This window comes from Epargyreus clarus, unplaced genomic scaffold (assembly GCF_041222505.1).
Source record: "Epargyreus clarus isolate Ecla_fem2 unplaced genomic scaffold, WU_Ecla_fem_2.2 ptg000019l, whole genome shotgun sequence".
NCBI lineage: Eukaryota > Metazoa > Arthropoda > Insecta > Lepidoptera > Hesperiidae > Epargyreus > Epargyreus clarus.
The window spans coordinates 16369277-16395677 of NW_027332227.1; the positions used below are offsets into that span (position 1 = coordinate 16369277).

The following is a 26401-nucleotide window of genomic DNA, read 5'->3' on the forward strand; positions in this document are numbered from 1 at the left end:
TATATCTAAATAGATGACACATGTACCTTCATTTGTATGAAAACCAAGCGTGCCACTTTTATCCGATCGACTGACACTTATCAAGAAAGATTTAGAGATGTGCATTGTTAATTCTCCGTCAGAGAGAAAATCGTTTCAAAAGTCGATTCGGTTCTGCTATAAAAATCGATTTTGAAATCGAAAAATCGAAGATAGATTTTCGAGAAATCGATCGTCTAGATTTATTTTACTAGTGCTCTGCGAATGTTTTGGTAAAAAAGTCGCCGAATCATCATTATCAAAATCTACCGTGTCTTCCATAAATTTAGTCAACAAAATAAAACAAGATGTCTACGGAAAAAAGATTTAATACAAAATAAATATTGCTTAAACATTTATTAAATTCTGGTGTTAAAATAGTCTCAGCATGGGGCCAACTGAAGTCCTTCGACTTCAGTAGACCCCGTGTATATGCCGTATTATAAATGGATAATAGACCTAGAAAAACTTATATTGCTTCATTTTCTAACATAAGAACAAATACATAAAATGATAAATAAAAACACTTGCTACATTAAGGTAGCTTACACTGTTTTATATACATAGTTCTCATAGAAAGTTGTAAACATATCGTTATTTGATTATGGCGATGGTGCGTAGGTGCACTCGCTATCGCAATTGAAACCTGTAAATTTAATGGTAAATATTAAAAAAAGAACAGAAAACATTAACATGATTAGAATAAAAAAAATATGTTACAAAATATTTATTAAGGCAACATTATTATTCATCCATTTCGAAAATCGATTAAATAATCGAGAACAAGAAACTGGCATGTACAACCCCAGGTACTCATTTTGAAATAACCAATGGCAATCATCTTTAAGCAACAAGATGAAATATCGATCGTTTTACTTTTCATTGCGTGTTTTAATACAGAAGCTTTACAACTTTGTAACCAAAATTTGCAATGGATTAAAAATTTAATAAAACACACTCAGTAACTAATTGTCATTGTGAAACCATAACAAATTTAAAATAATTAATTATAAAATAAATAATACATATTTTAAGAAAAACGTTACTTACGTATGAAAGGAAATATTTTCTTTATCGTGGCTACTTTTACTTGTAGAATTTACACAATTTATTATAGCGCAATTCGGCATGTTTATTGCTGTCAATTGACATCCGATGACAACAAATGTTACTTTCGGACTAAATGACATTTCATCGAAGTGAGTTGAATCCACCTCCTTTAACCCGAGTTTTAACCACGCTAATACGTACACATGCGGGATCTATTTAGATATAGGTCTGTGGGAAAAACTGTACAAAATTCTTGTCATTTACACACAGAACTTCAGAGACAAAAGTAGACACTATCTTACTCGTTGCATATTTACTTTTGGGTTTACAAAAACACCAAAACAACACTCAAAAAATGCCAAAACAAAGGTGCATGCCACACGTCGTCCCACTTTCCGGTCATATACGAAAATGTCTTGGTGTATCAAACAACATTCATTTTCACAGCCCTGAAAATAAGGTTCAAAACTCACGAACGTACTGAAGTCATCTTATTGCATGATCTTATGTACATACTCGTAGTATAAAGACAGTAACATATCCTCATCAAATATTACAAAAGCGAGATTCTGAATCTTATGTACAAAGAAAACGGTCCATAATTTGTACGGTATGCGCTGCAACTTTCTAAAGATGCACGCCGTAGGCCTATGTATACTTATTGATAACGAAACCGTAATCCCGTTGAATATGTGCATAAAACATACATAATTGCTAATTACTTCCTTATTTCAAGAAGCTAATATAAATCAAATAGACTTGTAACTAACTAACTTTATTGACGCAAGCAAAAACTGATTAACGTCAAAATGTAGTAAGAAACATTAACTTACCTTAATTATGTAGTTATTCTAAATTTTTAGTAGACGTCTAAGTCCAAGTTCAAGTCACAGATTACTGCGGTTACTTTTTCACAAATTACTATAAAAAATTGATTTTGGATTTTATCCAATTCTCTCCTCGCAGTAATAAAGCGATTAAAATATTTATAGACCATTATAATAAAATAAAAGATATTAAAAAGATCGAGAGTATTTCTTAACCAGCTTTTTGAGAAACCTTGATCTTAAAAGTTGTTTTCGTTAAGCATAAGTGTTTGCGGTTAGGTTTCGTTAACCGCCTGATTTACGTGTCATTTGACAGCAACAGGCCGGAAGGCTGTTTATTTTATTATATTATTTTAAAATAGCCACATTATAAAATTCACCCAATAACTAGAATTCGCTGATGGAAATTTAGTACACCTGCTGTTAGAGTCTGAGGCATAATACGTTTTATACACTAAACGACACAACTGCTAATAAGTCTCAAATGATATAAATGTAGCGATGTCACCGTTACACTCAAGAAACGAAATCCAGTTGCCGTTAAATTTTAATGTTCGTACACGATTTCTTTCATGCAGTACTCAAAATTATAAAATAAAAATCTCCACATAGTGTCCGTTGATTTATGTAACTACTGTAACTTAATAAAATTACCGTCAACACTATTACGGTACGTACCACTACTTCTCATGATATTACATTTTTTTTTATTTATAGCTGGTTTATTTTGAAAGATGTACATGGTTGTAGATACTGGAATAGAACACAAAAGATAAACTTATACATGACAATATCAAAATAAATTATGTACATTAATAATGTAGAGTAATAAATTATGTAGTAAATAAATTATGTATTTCCGTGTAGCAAAACGCCTTGTAAACTATTTGTATTGAAGAATAAACCTAATAAATCTTACAGCTACATAAGTCTAAATACAATACAATTATTCAATTATACAATTTATTCGTGACGGTGGGGTTTGAACCACAAGCACTGCACATCAAACCGGACTATTGTCATTGTTCTAAGTGGGTTATATTTTACGGATAGAAATAAGTTTCTTAAACAGAAGTGTCCATAAACAAAACAAAAGTCCTATAAACTTACCACAAATGCCAAACGTGGATCATAAAGAACAGCAAGCTAATGTCGGACCGACAATCAAATACAGGAACCTCGAATCCCGCGGCAGTTGTCGTAAAACACAAAGATGTTAAGGAAATAAACTTGCAAAGATCAAAGTAAATTCCTTTCGAGATAACATTTCGAAATTACTGAATTTGTATGTGTATGATTAATAGTGCATATGTGATTAATCTTAATAACTTACAATATTGATGGGGCAAATTAATAAAACTAAACACAAAGTATACACAACTTGAGATAATGACATTATGGACTTCTAAACAAAACGAATAACAAAAACCTCTAAATCAAAAAATTGAATTAAAATTACTTAAAGATAAAATAACTCATAAGAGAATAGGTATATTGGTATATATTCTGAGGAATGTTTACTTTAAAATAATTGCAGCAAGAGCTTACATAACGAATAGCAACTTTATACAATAGATAGTAGATACCTAAACAAAGAAACTATAAAATCAGGAATATAAAATCCGTAAAAGATTATCTGACAAAGAAAAGTCGAGACGAGCTTTCAGTAAATTGAATGAGGTGTTGAGCGAGTGGGCGTAATAAAAAACCTTTTGGCTAACGAATTGCAGGGCTGAGCTTTACAACCGTTATTAGGGCCGATCGTCTGCAGACACCCATTATCGAATGATTGACTGGACTGCCCGATCCTCGGTTTTATATTGATTTGTACGAAGTCTTCGCTCTTCCTTTAATAGTAACTACGACGTACTTGCTGTAATGACTAATTGTAGACATGAAGTCTTTGCTACATGTACAAGTATACGTACAGTATATAAGTTGGGAAATGAAAATCCCTATCCATATAATATATAGCCTCCGGATCTGCAACGTATGTATATATATCAGTTATACTTTGAATGGGTGATCTCTACTGAATTTATTTAGCTTTTGTATTGAACGGCACTTGTTTAATAATATGATACCGTTTAATAATATGGCAGAAGAGAGTAAAGCTTATCGGTACCTATAAGTTGTTTAGTCTCGCTTATCGCCTCTAATTTATTTCTCCACGTATCTAATCTGCTTCATATTACCATCTATAATGACTTTGTTAACGTACTTTTAAACGTACTATTAAAGTACATTTTCACAAAATTAATGTTGAATCTAATTAAACACTGAAAATGTTCCTTTTTAAAACGCCAATGCCCACCTCAAACACGAGAAAGCGTGAATGTTGCAGTTTTGGACAAATTTGATCATTAATCTTTTTGCAAGTGGCCAAAAACACGAGTAGGTATTTGTAAACATAATCAATTCGGTCCAGCGAAGCGGAGAGAAAGGATGAGGCAATAAATGACCCAAATTCATCTGTTTCACAAGCACGAAAGAAAGTTCCTCTCGGTGTTCATTTACTTGCAAACAAATTATTACAGATTGTAAACAGGAAAATACACTTAGAATTCTTAAAAAACCTTTAAGAATTTTGTATACCTACTTTAAATGTTCCTTTTGTTGATACAAAAGATGATTTTTGGGTGAAAAAAATGTTGCCAAGGTATCCATAAACTTATGTTATTTATCGATAATAGCCGAAAAAAAAATAATAGCGTAGGCGGTAACCTCCCACCAGCGCCACCTACTGCGTTGAACAGTAGCACCACGCTGGAACACGGTAGACAATAGCGGAGTAAACCAGTAGTCAAATAAAATAGGGTTGTCAAATTTTGAATTAAAAACTATTATTAAAGTTCGTATCTTGCTATGAAATTCTAATTTAAGATATAAAATTAAGATTAATAGAGGAATATAATGTTATATGAAATTATAACTTAATCGGAATTAAACTACTTGTAGGACATCCAAAGTGAAATATGAACTTGTAAATTTCTGGATTAGTATAAACTGATGTTATGGTAAGATTGAATTAAGAAAAATATTATTTTGATTACAGGATTTGAGTAACTACAGCGTTTCGCAGCATACTTATGTAACAAAATAGTGAGCAAACACAGAATAAACGTAAACATATAAGTAATTCCAACTGCACTGGTAGGAACAAAACCGGTGGGACCACTGGCGGTTGGCGCCGGAGTTATGAATCAAGCGCTGGGCTGTTAGGGCTGCGATACTCGTACTAACGAATGAGAAAAGAAAACAATGTTTGCAATGCAAATAATACTAAAGTTGATAAGGTAAAGTCACCTATTTCCGCGGTATTTTCACCAAAACTAGAAAGAGCGTCAAATATTAAGCATTTACTGCGGCTTAAAAAGGAATTAGATAATTTTATCAAAAGCTTTAGTATGAGTTCTTTTGAAATAGACTCGACTTTTTACGGTAAAATATTAATTTAAATGTGTATTTAAAATAAATATGAACCAAGTCAGAAAACCCTAATTCCGATGTAAAAATCCTTATTCCGATGTATTTGGTTCCTAATTCCGAGTATACAAAATAAGGGAGTGAAAGAGATAGAACGACTGCTACATGGTGTATAAAAATAAATATTATTTATTTACTTAGGTTTCAATTTTTTTTTTTATTATTTAAAGAGTAGCTTTATGAAAAGTATTCTTAGCTAGGAATAAAGGGAAACTGCCAAAATAAAACTTTGTTACAATATAGTTTCTTGAATGGTTAATTTAACTTATGGATTTCATGTTAATTTGTTTAAAACCACGGTCAATTCGTGTATCTGCAATAAAATTTTGGACATTCTCTTTAATGTACTTTATACTAGGACTTATAATCATACACCAGAAATAATAATAATATGGAATATCATATGCGGTTTGTAGAATTATTTTGTTTTGAGTAATTTAATCGTATCAAAACATCGTAAAATGTTCTACTTTTTAATTAAATAACTAATAAAGTCGTATAACAATGTTAATTATTCATTATTTAGGATTAAGCGAATTACTGATACAAACGATAGAAACGTTCTTAAAAACCGCTTAAAACTTTAAACACCCTGTATAGTATTTTGTCGTTATGCCGCGGATTAATGTGCCCATATAACCTAATTCCGACATATATACATCGAAATAGCGTTTCATTACTAAAAATCACGTTTCCAAATTCCGATTATTAAATAATAAAAGCCTTTTACACAATTTAGAGGCAGAAAGATGCTTTATTGAAATATGTATGTAATAATATACAATACTTGTTCAATATTACATCGATATCTGGATGAACTTCATTTTCTCTCCTTAATTGTCCCATAGAAAAAATTAGGAAAGTACATAGATAGGTCATCTTTGGTATTATATAATTAGGTAATGCAATATAATTCAGTACCACGGAAAATGATTTCAATATTAATTGAGTATTAAATTAGTCAAATCCGGAGCAAGACGTGCTTATTCATAAAAACAACTACAAAAATTGAAATTAAAAACAAGTCTATGAAATTGCTATTCCGTGGTATACCTCGGTTTAAGGGACAGCCTAAAATATTTGGCACCTAATGCCGCTGCATATTTAAACTTATTTTTACCCTTATCTGTTAAGAAATAAGCACAATATTTAATTGTTTTCGATTCCATATATAATCCATATAATGTTTTCATCGAAATACTATCATACATATGTAAATTTATCGAAATAATCACTATTTGAGAAATCGTGACATTCACGTGCAAAAGGCCCAAAATGTATGAAGCATACGTTTGAGTTAGTCACTAGTTCAAAACTATGAGATTATTTTAAAAACAATACACATAATGCTATTATGATGGGTATGTAACAATAGAGCGATAAATTATTTACTAAATGAGATACCTTTCAGTAAAAACGATTTCGTAAATAATTAGTAAAAGCTATTTTACTAAATACCGCGGAATTTGGTGCCAATTTCAGAACCCCTCGGACTTAGGTGACTTTACCTTAGATGTTGTTAGTGGGCTACCTTATATTATATAAGCTATGATGAGGCTGTTATTAGTCTATTTCTATTTTTGTGCTTATAATTATCCAGAAATCGACTCCCAATATTACTTATAGCTTACGATTACATTATTTAAAATCTTATTAAACAATTTAATAATATTGATTTTGCTATGATAAATTTTCGTTTTACACTACTACGAGCAGCAACCAATATAAGATAAGTTTTCATTAACCAAATTCATGTTTAACCATCGGTTTTAATTGCATCTTGCACTAATTGGCCACAAATCATTGCACAGAACTTACTTAAAATGCGAACACAAAACAACATTAAGAAAAAGAACAATTAAAAGTAACACCTTTTGTCCTTTAAAATTTTGTATCACATAAGTCGCAAAATGGTTAACGAAATGATAGTCTGTAGTAATTAATACCCAGTGGGTAAAACTAAACAGAAAAACAAATAGTTTAAATAGGAGTACATGGTACTTTCTTCCAATGCGAAAATATATTGCAACCCTAGATTGGATTACGATCGAGTGCACTCCACCACCGTTTTACCATTCGATTATTTAAAAGTAAATTAAACGCCCAAGATATTTATTACGTGGTGGATGCAAATATTTTTGTGGAGCAACCGAGAGTATCGGATGGTATCGACATTCACACACTTAAAGCTAAAGTTACGGATAAATTAAACGCAGATATTTATCTAATTCAAGTACCGAGAGAATTATATGCGTAAATAATACCTACGTGATTATAACTTACAAATATAATTATAAACAAACAGAACGAGTCATAAAACTTGGATACCCCTTAGACATAAATATTTTAATAGACTTCTTGAAGTATTTCCGTTACGCACTGTACATTAAATTAATATTTTTAAAACTTATGTGGATAATAAAAATCTTACATCGAATAAATTATAACAATTTAAACGATGTTAATCTTAATTCACGTGTTTTACATAAAACTATCTTAATAACGTCTATAAAAGCATGAATGTTTAAAATAAATAATGATTGATGATACAACTATAAAAACGATAAAGTGGATACGTTGAGTGATCGGAAATTCGATTGGGATACAAAACGCTACAAGAACCTGTCTGGGGACCCGATAGCATCGCACGTTGGGACAAATCAAGGTAATAAATCTAAATGCCATAAATAAGACGATTAAGACAATGTTACGACAGCACGAAATGTTTCCTATACAATATTTCGAATAACAGCACCAAAGAATTCATGGATACCAAATTATACATTCAAATACACATTAATATTCCGAAGAGCTTCTCGGGTATCAAAATAAAGACAAGTATTTCGTCCATAATAGTTACTTACTTAAATGAGGTTAAACACGGTGTTTTACATATAATTACACTTCCGACTATAGTTATTACTTTGGACGATCTGAGAATAAATAAAGGCAGTAATAGCTGCCCGGGAGCGGCGGTTGCATGTGTGAACGGAAGGCGGGCTGTCCGACTATGATTAAGGTGGTCCACACACGCAGCGAGATAAAAACTAAAATGCATCGCATGAAACCAACAATTCTCAACCTTAACTTGAAGAAAATTAAGCCTTATACAAACTAGCAATGTAAGTTAAAGTATAAATAAAGGCAAAAGTATGTGTAACAAATAGCGGGTACTGGGTACAACAAATCGTGGGCTAATTTTAAAAATGACGAATGAAGACGCGTATTGGAATGACTGCTTACAAATATAGGTTTACAGAAACTAATTGAAATGTTCGAAGAATTTAAGAGGCATTTTTGTTTTAGAAAGGAATTGTATGCTATTTAAAGAAATGTTTACATTCTAGCGGGTTATAATGGCCTAATCCTTTAAGATTTAATTAAAGGAAATCACATTTCTGTGACATCCATGGTTAATGCAAGAAAGTATTCATAGTGGTAGCAACTTATAGTAAATCATCTACCTACCAGGAAATTTATATTCCCAAAGAAATTGGGGAGAGAAAGACAGAGAGATCTTTACTGCAGTACAGCATCGTGAAGAAACCATGTATGAGTACTCTAGCAGTAAATTCAAGACTTACCCAGAGCGGCGCGGAGGGCTGCAGCTGCGACGCGAACGCCATTCGGAACGCATCTCCCACCAACGCGTTCAATTCCTCCGCCTGCCAACAACAACAATATCATATCAGCTACTTAAATAATCATCGACATTATCATCAAAGCGTAGCTATCACACAGCCACATACACTGCTGAGGACGCGCCTTCTCTTGGAATAAGAATGATGAAGAATTGGTTTATTGTTGACCAAGTGGATTAGTAAATATTACACAACTTTAAAAAAAAAAAAAGGATCAGCTAGATTTCCCTACATTTTTCCTTTACTGTTGAGACTTTTTATAATTATTTTCAGAAAGACTCTAACTTTCTAATTAACTAACTAAGAATCTGTAATTATTTATTTTACACTTTTGGGCACGGTTTTCTTTTAAAACTGTAGAACCTAGAATCTGTTTATTAATATTCACGCGCAAATTGCTGCGGTTATGGAATAAAATATAGTTTTTTTTACAATTATCAACAAACACTCTCGACATATTTACGCGTCCCACATTTTGTAACGAGCGCAGAATTCATCCAGATTCTAGTTCACGATAGCAATTTGCATTGTGTGGAAAAAACATTGTAGTGTACTTGAATAGAAACGTGGTGGAGCTAAATATTGCAATGAGGGCCTGCGGCGAGGCGGCCGGCGTCCTATTCAGAGTCTCCAACTGTAGGTTCAGGGGACTACTTGGTTTTTATTTTTGGAAATAAGTATATTTCTTTGACCACATGGACGGATTTTAACATTTTTTTTATAATATAGGAATGGCAGACGAGCATGCAGTCCACCTGATGATAAGTGGCTACTGCCGCCCATGGACATCTGTAATCAACATCAGATAGTATTAGATATTGCCTGGATCGAATGCCACCGGAGTCGAACCACTAAGGGTTCTACCACCTGCAATGACCGTCTCATCAAAACGACAACGTAAAATTAGTATCTTTTGACTACAGTCTCGTCAAAATCATAACCAAACTCTATTATGTTCGTTTTACTTAAAGCATAGCATAGCAAAGCATAGCGTTTTTAAGTTAATTTACTTTTAGCGGCCCCCAGGCGGTCGTTGAAACGTGACGTCACGCTGAACACCCATCTTGTTGGGTATTTCGTGACTTACTACATTAAACCCAAGGAACATTTAAATATAATTCGATGTTTGTCTGCGAAGTTAACCTCGTAATTTCGAAGCTTTTAAGCTAGTTGTTAGCTTATTGGTAAGTTGAAATGTTTTGTGTGACAGGATGTTCTATGTATCTTGTCATTCAAGTACCTACCTTAAGACTGACCTCTGAACTCATCATTTCGATTTATGTCTCGCCCGGGTATCAAAACCGAGACTATCAACAAATGACATGATGTCCATAGTATTATTCATGATACTCATAATATATCCTAGGAATATATTTTAATTTCCTGCCTTTAATTTGTTTTATATGGAGTGTTATGACAGACTGACATATTTAAGTTTTAGTGGTCAATATAATTGTGTATTTCCTTTTCAGCCATGTCATTTGTGAACTTTAAGTATACCTCGTTTTGCTCTTGCTATAAAATGTTAACATACCACCATACATAACATATCATTCAGTAAAAATAATAGTAAAAGATAGTGTAAGTATGTGTAGATACCTACGTGTGGGCGGTCAGTGCTTAATATTGAAGTTTTAACACCATAAACTATTTTTCTCAAAAAAAATCCTAACATGTTTCATGTAATATCATTACATATCTGAACACCAATCTATTGACCATGAAATGTTTATAACCCGCTCCGTTATCGAATATTTGTACGGTTACAAGCATTTGTGTTAAAACCCGTACTCTTACAGCAAAGTGCATAGTTCCCGATCAGAACCATTAATACGAGGATATTTATAGCGCTCGGTTTCCTGTCCGGCAAATTATCCCGTCAGAGACTCGCTAGCCTGTTTATTTACCTAATTACATAGTTCTACGCTGTACTATCGTCAAAGAGGAAAGATAAATCTAAGTTAATATTAAGTCGTTTGCAAGTACCGCTCGTTCCTCAGTATGGAGATGTTTATATAGTCTGTCATGCGGGTCGTAGAACTCTTTTTGTGACTAAAAGAACGTCAACTTAAATTAAGTAAATTAAATATATTTATTGTGTATATACCGTGGGAGACTTATAAATTGTCAGTTACAATATTTTAATTCGTTAAGAATAAAGAATTCTTTCGGTTTATAATCCCTTCAAATGGACAAAATGAACTTGTTTTATATTAAAAAGAAATTTCCAAATGCTTATATGGGGCATTTTTTAAATATCAAAAAGACATATCGACATTTGTATGGTGTAAAAAGTTCTAAGTTCTTCGTTAATGGTGGCAACAGTTCCTTACATATCTGAGAAAACCATATTACCGCCACTAACACAAAGAGACTAGACCAAGCCATAATAAACGGTATCCCGTTACAATATGGTCCAAAAACTCGACATGAAAGTCGTATAAAACGCTTTACAGCTTAAAGTTGCAATAATTCACTTACCTAATTCTAGGCTGGCCTGATTCATGAAATAGTAGGAGGGTTTCTGTACAAACAATTTAATTTGAACCTGTTTGTTAGGTTTGTCGTTATAACTTAGCATTATTGGTTTAGCTAAAATATAACCCGGTTGAAAATAAATAGAAGTATCTATAGTATAACTAAGTCACTGTAGATTTGACTATTAATTTTGTTCCTGTTAATTTAGGTTTAGAATTATATTATAAGATAATCAAAAATCATCTTAGACTTTGGATTTATTGACCTTTTGGTGTTCCTAAGAGCGATAGTTGTTTAACTAAGAATGAAAAAGCAATTATACCATACAATTGTTATAGCGAGGATGATCGACTGGCGACAATCACATTAAATCGATGGGGTAAGATAATTTTAATTATTTACTTACACTTCTTTCACTAGTTACACTCACTACAATATCCTTATAAAAATCAATATTATTCTGTTTACAATTAACATTGAATGCCATTCGTTGTTGTAATTAAAAATGCCAAACGCCTCGCACGTCGCGCCGTACAACAGACACCAAGGCCGCAGCTGTCAAAACTATTTTACTAAAGCTTAAAGCTTAAACCTTGCGTATGCGCATACAACGAAATTAAATAACATTGCTCGTTTATTGTTCGTCGAAAATAAGTTTAATGTAAGAAGTGCGACACATCTTGGAACTTACGATAATTAAATTTATAAAATTATGGCTTATAATTTTACTAATTTTCTTACTTATACTTTGAGCTTTAACTATCAGAGAAATACAAATCCAAATCACGGATATTTACTTCTATAATATTAACGAATTCAGGATTAAAATAAACTAATGGATATACTTCCATAATTATTTAATTAAAACAATTATATCTCATCTTAACTATAACCGACTTTCCTTTTCCACCATTTTTTCAACCAACCTTATTTACATGAGGTATGTGATCAAACCCATTCGTTTCCATCGGCTCGGGTGTGTAGGATAAGGGTTGTCTGACGTCACATCTTAATTATCTAATTAGTCGTGCGTATCGTGACCGACCCTCCCTATCTGATGCCACGTACTAGATCTACCTTTGGGCGTAACTTAAATTGAATTATTTCTTGTCACGTATTACATTGACGCCTTTTTCAGGTTTCTAGGTCGAAATAAAGCTCTACGAAGTTTAAATTATGTAAAGGTTACATCAATAACTTATTTTTTAGTTTGCAAGTCTATTTCGAAATAAATATGTTTTTCTACACATTTATCGTAAAAAGCTTTTAGAGTAGCACTTTCATGACAATCGTCACATACTCGTAAAATAGCATACCCAAAACATGTTTCTATTATATGTTAAAGCAAGTTGAATATAATTCTTACTTCTTAACATTATAGGTAAGGGAAATTATATGAAATGTCACGTTTCTAGAAACGTCGATTGATATGCGTTCTGTAATAAATTGTTTCGATTTCTTCATTAAAAAATTCAAATATACAGAAGAACTTTTAGAAAATTGTGTTAATTTTTAGCAAGATTAAGTAGTATTAAGTTAGTTATAATATAGACATCAACAAAGTAACACGCCTCTTCAATACTTCACGAACCTGCTTTAACACTACATGGCGACCCTGCCAGGATAGAGAGAAGTAAAGAGCAGTAAGTAAGAGAGAGCAGAGTCTCTGCAGTAAAGAGAGAAGATACAATGTAAAATGTGGAATGAACTTCCTTCTGAGGTACTCCCTCAGGCCTATAACATAAGGCTCAGCTCTACACCACACCACAGACCTGTATTTGATTAGATACAGGTCTGTGCGTAATACATATAATTACTCTTAATTATGTTTTTTTAAGTATCTATGCTTCAACCCTTTCACGACATAGACATGACTCATTTGCGTAGCAAACGTTATCAAAACTCATTGTCCGTAAGTGAGCGGAGGGTTAGGGCACCTCCTATCGTGGCATCTTAACGACTTAATTAGACTTGAGGCCCTTGCTTCATCCCTCATCAAACAGTGTATGTCATGTATGCGTAGTTATGTAAAATGTAGCTTGGCAATTTGTATATTTTATAAAAATATTGACATTTAGAAAAACATAGTTTTAGAGTACTAAAACAAGTACAACTAGGTTGTACTCGTAAGTTAAAAGGCGCAACAATTGTTGCCGCCTCTCGTTAAAGACTGTCGGTGGCTTTCGTCGATTGTTGCGAGACAGCTTATTCCCACTGCTGGGCACTGAGTTTAGGAGTTTAGGAGTTTGTGAGTTTAGGTTGAAAAGATGTTTAGACCATAGTCCACCGTGTTGACCGAGTACGAGTTGGTAGACTTCTCACACGTTTCAGAACTTTTTTAAAATACTCAGATGCGTAGATTACCTCACAATGTGTTTCCTCGCCGTTAAAGCCAATGATATTTTTTTAGAATAAGAACATGATTCATCATCATCAATCCATTATTGTCCCCCTGCTGGCCACGGGTATCCTCTCAGAATGAGAAGGATTAGGCCGTAGTCTACCGCGCTGACCAAGTGCGTATTGGTGTACTTCACATACCTTTGAGACTATTTTTTTACAAATCTCTCAGGTATGCAGGTTTCCTCACGATGTTTTCCTTGACCGTTTAAGCAAGTGATAATTAATTTCTAACACGCACAAAATTTTTGAAAAATCAGAGGTGCGTGCCTAGGATTTGATCCTCCCTCGATCGAGAGGCCGAGTTCCTTAACCACTAGGCTATCACTGCTTTCTGAAGAACATGATTGAAAATACAGAAATACGTGCCTGTGGTTTGAACCTCCGATTGAGAGACGAGTTTCACCCACAAAGCTATACCTGCTTCTATGCGGTAGCTGGTACCTAGAACCTAATATGAAATGTAGCTAATGTAGCATCTGTTCGCCCAAACTTGGCTGCGAGCACAGCGCTGCGGTATTCATTAAATACGTTATATGACAGCCCCACAACGTGTTTTAATGCTTTGGGTTTCATGAGCGTATTTTATTATCATAAAGTTCTTTATAAACACGTCCCTGCAAATACTGCCAAATAATATTGGTATAAAGTTCCATAGATATGTTATTGTTCATTGTTTATTTTGAAAACTCTGTAACAGGTTACATATAAAATTATATATTTAAACAAACAATTAGAACGTTAATTTAAATATTTCCAGTAAGATTCTCTTTGAGAACAACTATTTAAAAGTAATTTAACACATTGTAAATTATTTATGGAAAAGCTTTTCATAAAATGTCACGATTACCGAAACGTTATTATCAGAAAAACTTAGAGTACAAAATATTTCATCATAGTATTCACCATAGTTTTCAGTGTTAATTGGTGCTTAACGACCATAGTTATATAGTAACATTTGTATTTACAAATATGGAAAAAATCCTGACGATTGAGATGCAACTCCTTTAAAAATGCCAGACATCCTGCCTGTGTAGTAAACACATCTATTAAAAAGAAATTTCTGTTAGAACATTATTGTTACTGAATAATAATGAGTAATGACACGTCCTGTGTAAATGTTTCATATTCATCCTACGTCACGTGTAGCTTGCAGCTTCCTGTGCTCTCCACAAAGAACATAATACTCTAGAGATTCTTCTTGGATGTACGTCTGAATGCTTTTCATAAGCGAGCAAGAGGTCCGCCTTAATAAGCATCCGATTGTTTAGAATAACGAGTTTTTCGCTGTTATGCGAAAGGCAGTGAAATGTAACGTATAGTATTTTTTTAGCATTTTAATCTTCTAAAGAAATACCAAGACAATAGCGCGGATTAATAATAGCTACTAAGAACTACATTATGGCAATCCGTAGAGTTATATTTTTTATATACATGGCATTTTTCAAAATTGTTTCGGTATCCAAAATTAATATAAAATATATTATTATTACCTAATTGACATATTTTTTAATTGTTTAAACTTCAATACATATCTTTTTTTAACAAATACATATTGTATTCTGTGAATTTTGCTATGCATTAATTAAATTTTGGAAACGAATATTTTCTCCTATTTAGCTTTGTTCATCAAAACACAGTATCCCACCCACACCCCTAAACACATTATGACCACATACAGACAAGATCTAATCAGTATTTCGTTCTCGGTTATATCGAGTAGCAGATTTCTCTTCGGCAGGAATTCGGCGCTCGATTGAATTGCGGCAGTTTGCGGCGGAATAAAATGTAATGAAACGCCGCTGGGATGTGCGAATTTCACATACATACGTATTCACTGTGTATATGTTTTTAGCTAGGAGTTATGATTTAACGCCACCCTCCTTCCTCATCGTCTTCTATAATTTTAAGTAAGATAAGATTATATTTTGCGACCATGTAATTTTTGAAATATATGAGTAGCAGACGAGAATGCTGTCAACCTGATCGTGGCTACTACTGCCCATGGACATCTGTAATCAGCCCAGATAAGATAAGATTCCTGACCTGAGGTCGATCACAGATGCGCCGCTACACTACCCATGAGGTTTCAAACCAGAACACAAAAGCTTTTAAAACCACTGTTACTAAGCTAAATAGGCGTGGCGGTGGTGCCGCCGGAGTCGAACCACAGAGGGTTCTACCAACTTACAATTGAAATCAATAGAACATGTATTCCATCTGACTTAGTGGTCACTGCACTCGGGCATCTTTAACTAACATAATATCCTTAGGTCGATCTTAAAAGTGTTGCTACCCCTGTTAGAATGCTAAGTGTGTTTCTATAATATGTGCATGACATTGCTATAAGGCAAAAGTAGGTGTGGGGATGTACCTCCAGAGACGAATAGTAAAGACTTAAAATTTTATTTACTTACTATTTTAGTAGATAAGTAATCATACATACACATGCCAATATAGACGTAATATTTTCTTTATAATAATTATGAAAAGGAAACAATCCTATAAGAATATGAATTACTTAGTCATCTCCATTCTCGATACTGATAGTGTATTTGAATCTATTTAACGTTGAAAAAGTGAACCCGATCTCGGAGCTAACGTATAGAATGGCGGCAGTTTGCGGCGAATTAAATGCAAATGATATAACGCGACCCGACTAGGGCTGTGCGATACAGAAGCTTTTTCTTCACATTCTTTCACTTACATTATTCGTAATAAGATATTACGAATAATCTAAGTGAAGCCACCTATAATTCTCACTCTAAAAAGGCAACGTGCGTAGAAATTATAAAAAACACTTTCTAATATGTGTCAAGTCATCGTGTTGAAACAAATTAAGTAAAGAAATAAATACATAAACACCTAAACCAAGAATAAAAATTCATAATTTAGATATCTTTCTGGCCGGGAATCCAAGCTGAAAACTACTCAGACCGTCAAGGTGACTACCACAATGAAGCAATAAAATGTCAATAATGAGATTTATTTACTTAGTAAAATTAGATATTCCAGTATGAACTGAAAATACAACGTATTACAATTTAAATAAAAATTCTAAAATTAATAACTTTTTTTTATTTCACATGAAACTTTATTAAACAAATAATTACAATACAATTAAAAAAGGAACAAACAATATTCAAACTAAAACTACAAAGATTATTAACTTTTTTAACTTAATATTTTTCCCGTAATATCATAGAAGGCAGCCCTGCAAATAATGTACGGCCAGCAAACAATTCCACGGGTACCGTAGATATGTATCCAATCCGTTTCCGATTGCGTGGCTGTGTCATGTTAGAACGGGGCTCCGATAAGTAAACCAAACACGTACCTTGCCTACGTAACCTACGAATGATAGACCTAATTTAATTATGATCGGAAACTCGATAAGTTTTGTCAATATCAACCGTCAATATAATTCTGATAATAAAATCTGATAACGTTATATTGTCGAATTTGAAGTTGAGTGTTTTGACTGGCAAGTAATTTTTAGTAGCTAAACAATATTGAATGAATTATTGATTATTAATAGGAAATACCTTATTGTATTTAACAGTTCGCATATGAAGCGCGGATAACCTCGCAGTTTGTGTAGGTTATGATTGATCGACGAAGTAAGCAACGTCAATCGCTGCCGGAAGTTGGATGGGTGGCCGCTATGTCTGTGGTGGGCTAAATATCACGCGCGCTTCCTTGCTTCTGAGGGTATTTTCAACCGCTAGTATTAGTTGAAGAGTTGGAGGTTTGAGAACCAATCTACGTAACACAAGGTAGAAACTAACCCCTTTTCCACAAATCCGAATTATATAGAGCAGCGTGAAGCATTATCATTATTATTGTAGGCGTGTTGCGTATCACCTGTTATTTTATTAAAATATAATGAGCCTGAGAAATGTAGAACAGCACTTATAATAATTTTAGTATTTATGTAAGTCTTGGCTAATGTGGGAGGCAACTCCGCCAAATATTCTCTGTACACTGAATAAAATAAGCTTTCTTAAGATAGGCCGCACGTAGGCCGTATACATAAGGGAAAAGAAAGGAGATGAAAAATATGAATGTAGAATACATGAAAACAAGAATTTTACACTCGTACCTAGCCTTCATATGGGTACGATGGACACACACAAATACAAAAGTAGAGACCACTTAGACCTTGAAAATTTTAAATACTTCATTTAGATATTTGTTCCTGGGTAAAACTTTATTTCATTTGTGAGGTTGGTATGTTCAAAAACCTCTACACCAGTTGAAATGTAATACAGAACCTTAAAAACCGTAATAACACGGTGCATTTAAAAGAAGATGTACACAATTCTGGGAACGTTTTGATCAAAGTTGAGTTTGAGTTAAAATTCTTTAAAGCTGTTCTGTAAAAACGTTAAGTGTATGCATATAATTGAATACATTTAAGTGGTTCAAAGTATTCAAGAGATGCAAAACCAGTTACGGATACGGAGGACCTATGTTATATTTTTGACATGTAAAGTACGAGTAACATTTTTTTCTTATAATATTGAAATAGGAAACGAGAATTCAATCGTAATAGTAATAGTTACTGCCGTCCAACCACTCTGCAAACAACCCCACAAAAGTTTAGTTTCCTACCTAGTTGGCTACCTCTGAAGACGAAGCTGGAACGCCTAGTAAAAGTATGTCTCCCACACCACACCGACGTTACTTTATGTTACATTTTTCTCGGACTCTACTTAACCAAATAGCACTGTAAGGTTTACGATAAAGAACTTCGCTCCAATAAGGAGCTTCGTTTTTAAACCAAAAAAGAATGAAAAAAAGAATTTAAACTGCAACAGTGTAGGAGCAAATATTTGCAATACATTCGCAACGCTCTATCCAACCATTGTCGACTCGTTTACATCGTAGGAGTACGCATCGAGCGATTCGATTTCACCCATAAATACTGACTATATACTGGTTTCATATTACAAAATAAAAGATTTAACAAAGGTATGGACAATCTGTATGAATGTGTATCTGTTTAAGTTTTTTTAAGTTCTATTTTTAAGGACGATGCACGAGAGAGAAAGAATTACGAATTAAATAAATTAAGACTATTTCTGCATACGTTGTCATATTTAGATCTTTAGTATACAAAAATTGGATGGATTGATTTATTAATAACGGTCAGTACAGAATAGACGGAATTCAAATCCGGAGGGCAATCGGTTTGATTCTTGACCTACATAATTGCGAAGATGATCTTTGACAGATGCCCAAGTTGTGCTCTGGAAATTGCATAGCCGTTTGAAAGGAAATTGTGCAATCTATTTGCAATTTCAAATTTCGATTTGGAATTACTATTTAAAATTTAAATCATATGTAGTTTTGTAAAATCTTCTATGTTAATTCTTTGTGAATAACCTGAATTGCTAACGTGTTTTTAAGCAATTAAAGAATAATATGTGCTACAAACATACAAAAGGCATTTTCTGCACATCAAGCCTTAGTTATGGTATACATGGTGCACTTTTTGACCCACAGACACCGAAATGATATAGGGGGTCCATGGATGGACATGACCTCTAAAAAGAGTTTTTTTTTTGTTTTGTTTAGTTGACTGTGGTTGGTGACCACAGTATCCGAATAATTTGACAGGAAGGCGCTGTCACCTATTTCCTCGATTTAAACTTTTGGTCAACTCCTGCAACATCCAGGGAAAAGGCAGTGGTTATATTTTAAACCGTGAGAATAAAATTGTTCGACCTAGAAACTGTATCCAAATGAAATATCTACTGAAGTAAGTACTTTTGCTTACAATTTATACTTATGGGTATTAAAGGTAATCTCTTTTTTCTCTTTGGAATCTTATTGCATTTGGGTAACCTCATAGGAGTGGATAGTTAGATAGAAAATCCAGTGAAAGTTTATCAACTTGATATAACAATGTTTGTTTTACTTTATTTAACGATTTGGCGAACTCTTTCATTTTTAATAAATAAATTTATCGTTTATGTTTATGTTCTTATTATTTATGCCTTTTATTAATTGAAATATTGGTTGCTGAAGACTCTGTTATATTGTCTAGAACCTCCACAGACCTTACGTTTAGTCAATGTTGGAGAGATTAAACGCTGCAGATGGTGCGGCTTCCAATTAATTGTGGGTCTAAACCTCGCCGATACTGCACTGCATAAGCTTTTATACGTTAAAATATTTAAATTAAAATTTACAATCCGTATTTTAATCCCAAAATCCAAATTGTAGTGTGGTGTGGTGTTTTTGCAGTAGTGAGAAAAAGTGCCCATCGGATATAAACATTTTCAAATAATAGAAATAAATCGAGTGTGTTTAGGTAAAACGGATTACGGAGTACACTAACGAAGATTTCCTACAAAAAAATCAGAAGCTATTCAGTGAACTGATGGAGGTTACTGGTAAACATAGGTCATCTATGTCAATACATAATATATTTCTTGAATTTAATATTTTGAGCAGTATCGTTACGATACTACATAACCTAAGAACTCTTGCATACCATGAACAGGCAAGCACAAAGCAAGTAGACACTATTGTGGGCGCAAGACCTCAATCCTCGGGGACCGAACTGCATTAGCGATCAATTTTAGATAAACACGACTGCAGCAACAACAAAGTCGGCAGTTTGTAATCGCTGTATAGTCGGCCTTAACAAAAAGCTTTGTATTAATAAGGACATACCGTGCGTATATCCGCCCGCCAACATAGTTTATAGACTACCTTATACCCCTAAATAATCTATGTTCAATACTATCCGCGTATTAAAGTCTTCACAATATTGACTTAGCTATTTCCAATTAGCTTGTAGAGCCTAAATAAAATAAACAAGCGTAAATCATACTACCTACTTTTTCTGTAATTATAACTTAAATGGCAAAAATTATAAGAGAAAATTTTAACAAAAAAATAAAACCGACTTCTATGTCACTACAAAGTAAAAAATAATTGAAATAAATGTTGGTTTAGTAAATATTTCTGAAGTTGGCGCTCAATATATTTCGTTTGATAACAGCGTAAACAGCGTGTCCAATATGAGCGCCGACTTCAGAAATATTTACTAAACCAACATTTATTTCAATTATTTTTTACTTTGTAGTGACATAGAAGTCGGTTTTATTTTTTTGTTAAAATTTTTTTTTCACCCTTTTTAGTGATGATATGCTAACGTTTGTATTAATATTATGTAAAATTGTATAGAGGTGATCATGAATAAAGGTAAGGTCTGAATTCATACGGATTGGACCCACCCGCTCGCAGGGCGCTACCGCGCCCTCCTCGCTTAGTTTTACATTGTCTTATATGTTCCAACCTAACCTAACCAATTCAATACGAATTAAATTATTGGATAGGTTAGGTAGGAACAGAAAAGTAAATAAGTCTAACTAGGTGGTAAAACTCTGCGAGTGAGTTGGTCCAATTTACCTTAATTCAATAGTTAAGAAAAATTACAACGTATTCATTAATCATATTTTTTATATTTGTAAGATGTAATTGTCAAGTTACTGTGGTTTAGGCCAGCAGTGTCCCTGAGTCACTAGAATTGAAGACTTGAAGGTCAAAGTTATCAGGGTTAAGACCTTGAAGGTCAAAATTTTCATCCTATGTATTTGCTTAGTGACGTTAATACATATATGAAAGCACAAAAATGCTAACTCCTATGGTTTAGATTGGAAGCACACCACCATTATCAGAGTGAAAGTGTTGAAGGTCATTTTTTTCATTACATGCACCTGCTTAGGACCTGTAAAATATGTGTGAAAGCACTAAATGGCTTATTCATGTGGTTTAGGCTGGAGGTACCTCTGCATCATCAAATCTAAGGAGTTGAAGGTCAAATTTTTCATCATATGTCTCTGTCTAGCAACTTCATTACAACAAATGTATATTCTATATACTTCACATGGGAGGCACATCTGCATCATCAGGATTTAAGAATTGAAGGTCATATCTTCCATCATATGTCTCTACTCAAAGACCTTATCATATATTCGTAAGCTCCAAATACCTAACTTGTATGGTTGAGGCAGGAGGCACTTCTGCATTATCAGAGTTGAAGAGTAGAAGGTCAAATTTTCCATCATATATCTCTACCTATCAACTTTATTGAATATTCATAAGCATCAAATGCCTAACTTGTATGGTTGAGGCAGGAGGCACCTCTGCATTATCAGAGTTGAAGAGTAGAAGGTCAAATTTTCCATCATATATCTCAACTTATCGACTTTATTAAATATCCATAAGTTCCAAATGCCTAACTTGTATGGTTGAGGCAGGAGGCACTTCTGCATAACCAGGGTTGAAGAGTTGAAGGCCAAATTTTCCATCATATCATGTTAACCTAGATACTCAATGTTTATTTTAAGTTTCATGCGAATTGAGTGGGCAGAAGGTAAGTTGTCATAAAATATGTAAAAAGCAGGGGTAGTGATGATGAGTTCCACCCCATAACTTAAATTCTAATCATCAGAGCATACTAATGTTAAGGTAGGAAAGTACCGCAACGAAACTCCCTTTCATATGAAAAAAAGAAAATTAAAATTGGTTGAGAAATACTCGACTTATTCAAATTTATATGAAATCGGGTTTTTCCAATTTTCCGGGAAAACTGGCAGAAATTTTCAAATTTCCTCGAAATGGGACCCCCTGTGAAACTAGCCGCATACAATGGTGTATGAATCATGTCGATCGGTCGCGGCATCGTGAAAAAATCGCCGAACAAACATAAAAAAAAAAAAAAAAAATATATACGGTCGAATTGAGAAACCTCCTCCTTTTTTGAAGTCGGTTAAAAATATAAATAATGTATGAACTCGTATACACTACTGTACTACTGTACAGGCAATGTTTAGTCATAGAAAACAACAGTATTAAAAAAATAAGTTTGTTATTATGTTGCGTGGGATACTTGCGTTGGAACGTTCACCCCACCAGTTGTAGTAGTGTTACGGGTTTGATCCTCGGCCAGGCAAATATATAAATGATGAACTTAGGTTTCAGGATCTGGTTGCTTATGTACACGTTTTTGTGGCACTTATGACAAAGTAAATCATAATGACTTATGACTGTAAAATGTGGAGTGAACTTCGTCTTGAGGTATTTTCTGAGCGCTACGACATAGGGCTCTTGGAGAAAGGTGCAAAAAGAGCTCTCCTTCAAAGCCGGCGATGCATTGGCGACTTCTAAGGTGTTGCAAATGTGACGGTCACTGCTTTCCACCAGGTAGCCCGTCTGCCTTATCGCTAGGTATAAATATATATTTATATAAAAAAATAATTTGACATAATTTTGGTAAAACTAAATATTTAAACAAGATACAATATTCCTGCTGTCACGTAGCATACGGCACCGTACCATTTATATTTAATTGTATTATAGCCGTTCCCTGTTCTCGGAACTCGGGGCATTCGTTTTAAATTTCGATGTTGTCACGGAATCGTAATTCCGTTTCAGAATAAAGCTGTTTTTGTTTACGCTCGGAATGCCATCTTAATGTGGATTTTGTATTGTTTTAGGATGGAAGTATTTTATTAAAGCATTAACCGCATACTAAAATTTGGTTAACCTACACCTTACCTACTTACGGTTAATAGTAACCGTAATCGATAGAACAATGACATTAAGATCGATCACTAATAAGTTACACATCACATGAATTCGTTTCTGTTATTGTCCTCAAGAAAAGTGATAATTATTATGTGTTACGCACGAAGGTAACTTCTTAAATCAGAGGTGCCTGCTGCTGTACACAACAAAAAAGATTCCTATTTCTTTTTCTGTGTTCATAGCACTGTGATATAAAACTGTGAAACATTGTAATACATTATATTGCCAGAGCTGTTACAACCATACTAATGTATTTGTATTTACCTATATTGAAGGGGCATATGGCATATGTCTCGCTTTACAACGGACGGAAAACGGCAATAAACTTATTTTAACTTCAAACGCACGGTCCGCTTATTGATATCTTCCTCGCCACGGCAATTAAACATTCGGGAATGTTGTGCGTTCCAACACGGATGCTCTCTCGATAAAAATATCTGACTTTTAGTCGAAATACATGTTAATGTGTCTTAAGTCTAAACATTGTGTGCATGTTCAAATGGTTAAAAATGGTAATTCAACGCTAATAAGACAGTTCTAATTTTTTATGTTAAAAACTAATGGAAGCAACGAACTGGTTTGCTGGCCATCTGATTAATTAAAGTGCCGTCCGTGGACTTGTGTAACTCACAACAAAAACATAGGAATCGTACCTAAAATCAATCGCAGAAGCGTGGTTGCATTTGAGAAAAAAGTCATACGAACGCGTCATATTAGTATTTCGCCCTAACAAATGTTTTAGAGTAGAATTGAAAAGGTTGTACAGTCGTTATAAGGTAGAAATATTACACGTCATTGTATAAAAAGATTCTGCAGTAGAAATACAAAAAACTCTATCGTAATAAATTTTTTTTTCATATTTTTTTTTATATTTTATGATAAGGTAATTGCAATCAACAATGCTCTATATATTCTCCATTCCGAAACACCTTGCGAAATGGCGGTAAATATGACGTTCAAATGGGGTTCTGTAAATAATCTACGTTAAATAAAATATTTTAGATATTGACCAAGTAAAACTTACATACACAACACAATATTGTATAGAAGAAAATAATTACTAGATTAAGGATTACCTTTTCATTACACCATTAATTTTATAAAGCGTTAAGGTTATAAAATTAATGGTGTCATTACATGTTGTCTCTCAGCAATATATTAGCGCTTTCAATCAATTAGAAAGTCGATTTACACTATAATCTAAGACTTACAAACTATCTTAATGCTTATCAAGGGATAATTATAATCTACAAAGCGCGTACTTAACCAGTACCGAAGTTAGTGGCCGACTAATTAAATTCAATTTTGTTAAACGACAGTCATTTAGAACTTGTACAGTACTAATAAGGCCTGTGTAGATAAGGCGTATGATATAAATAAATTTCACGGCCAAATACGGAGGACAAAGCTATAGTACTAGTACATAGAATAGTCGATAAGTGGCCATTAGTACGGTGCATGTTAATGATAAGATATAGGAAGGATGGAGATTTGTATGAGTTATTTTAAGTTAAGGTGTTTGTAGAACCCGCTGTAGTGCCTCTGTGGTAGTTTTTTTTTTATAATACAGGAGTATCAGACGAGCATGCAGCCCATCTGATCGTAAACGGTTACTGCCGCCCATGGACGTCTGTAATCAACCCCGATTAGGATCAGATTCCTTACTGAGGTCGTCCACACTCTTAATTACTAAGCTGGAACGAAAGCTCCAAAAAAGTATGTCTCCCTTCAAACCAGAACACAGCAGCGCTTAACACTGCTGTTATTAGGCAGTGGGTATGGCGATCCTACCACCTTCGTGATAACAGATGTCAATGAGACACACATTACACATAATTTTGATTAGGTACCATGCATGTTCGTTTGGTATATCTTTTGCATACAAAATACATAAGTTTTGTTTTACTAATATATAATTTACTTTGCGTATTATTTAACACAATTTTACTTATGAAATGCTAGTTCCCACATTGGATATTTAATACAATTCAATGGAAACGTAATAACACTTCACTTATGCGAAATGCTTATGCTATGCTTATAACATCTCATATTACATCTTAGATGAAGTAAGTAACAGACTCCTAATACTATTTTATACACGTGTTTTTTTAGTTGTAACCAATAAACGACAATGTTCATAGGTGTATTTTTAGATAAGATCTTCTAGCCTAATTTGGATAAAGATTACAGGTTACCGCACAACTATGATTTTTTGTATATCATTTTATGAGGGCGTCACGTGTTTGTCTTGATGATGCTATGGAAACAAATGGCTTACCTATGTTCTTTATATTATTACTTTAGTTTATTAGCTCCTCATAATCTTGCGGTACCCTAATAAATACATAAAATATTCACAAAAATAATCCACTAAAACTATAGTAGCAATCTATTATTTTCGTGCCTCCACGACCATTCTAGCAGGAATTTTCTACGCTTACCAAGCAAATTATTATAACATCATGTGCAGATTACGTGGTCAACTGAGCAGCAAATTTCTAAGAAACGGTTTGCCGCCAACACGTTTTTGATCCTGTATCGTGTTACGTTCCGCTAGCCGTCGGTTATAGACGACTAGAATAAAATAATCATCAATATAAAAATACCCAAATAAATAATAAATTATTCATTTAAATAATGGAGAAAGACTCGGGCGCTTTATCGCTAAGCATTACGGACAGGAAGACGAAGCAAACTATGTATATAACTTTTTTTTTTATAATATTGATGTAGCAAATGAGCCTGCAGTCCATCTGATTGTAAGTGGCTACTGCCGCCATGGACATCTGTAACCAACCCCAGATAAGAGATCGTGCACGAATGCGTTGCTATCCATAACGAATAAGTATATCTCCCTTACTTCACCCTAGAAACCAGACCACAGGTGCGCTG

General features: G+C 33.7%; 1 protein-coding gene across 5 annotated transcripts in view; it reads right to left on the reverse strand.

Annotated features, from left to right (window-relative positions):
* LOC140750491 (EGFR adapter protein) overlaps positions 1 to 26401 on the reverse strand; it is a 138195-nt gene that overhangs the window by 16918 nt on the left and 94876 nt on the right. For all 5 annotated transcript variants that reach the window (XM_073084041.1, XM_073084040.1, XM_073084043.1 and 2 more), the window contains one exon: positions 8966 to 9046. In XM_073084041.1, coding sequence (XP_072940142.1) covers positions 8966 to 9046 — 81 coding nt within the window. The remainder of the gene's footprint in view (positions 1 to 8965; positions 9047 to 26401) is intronic.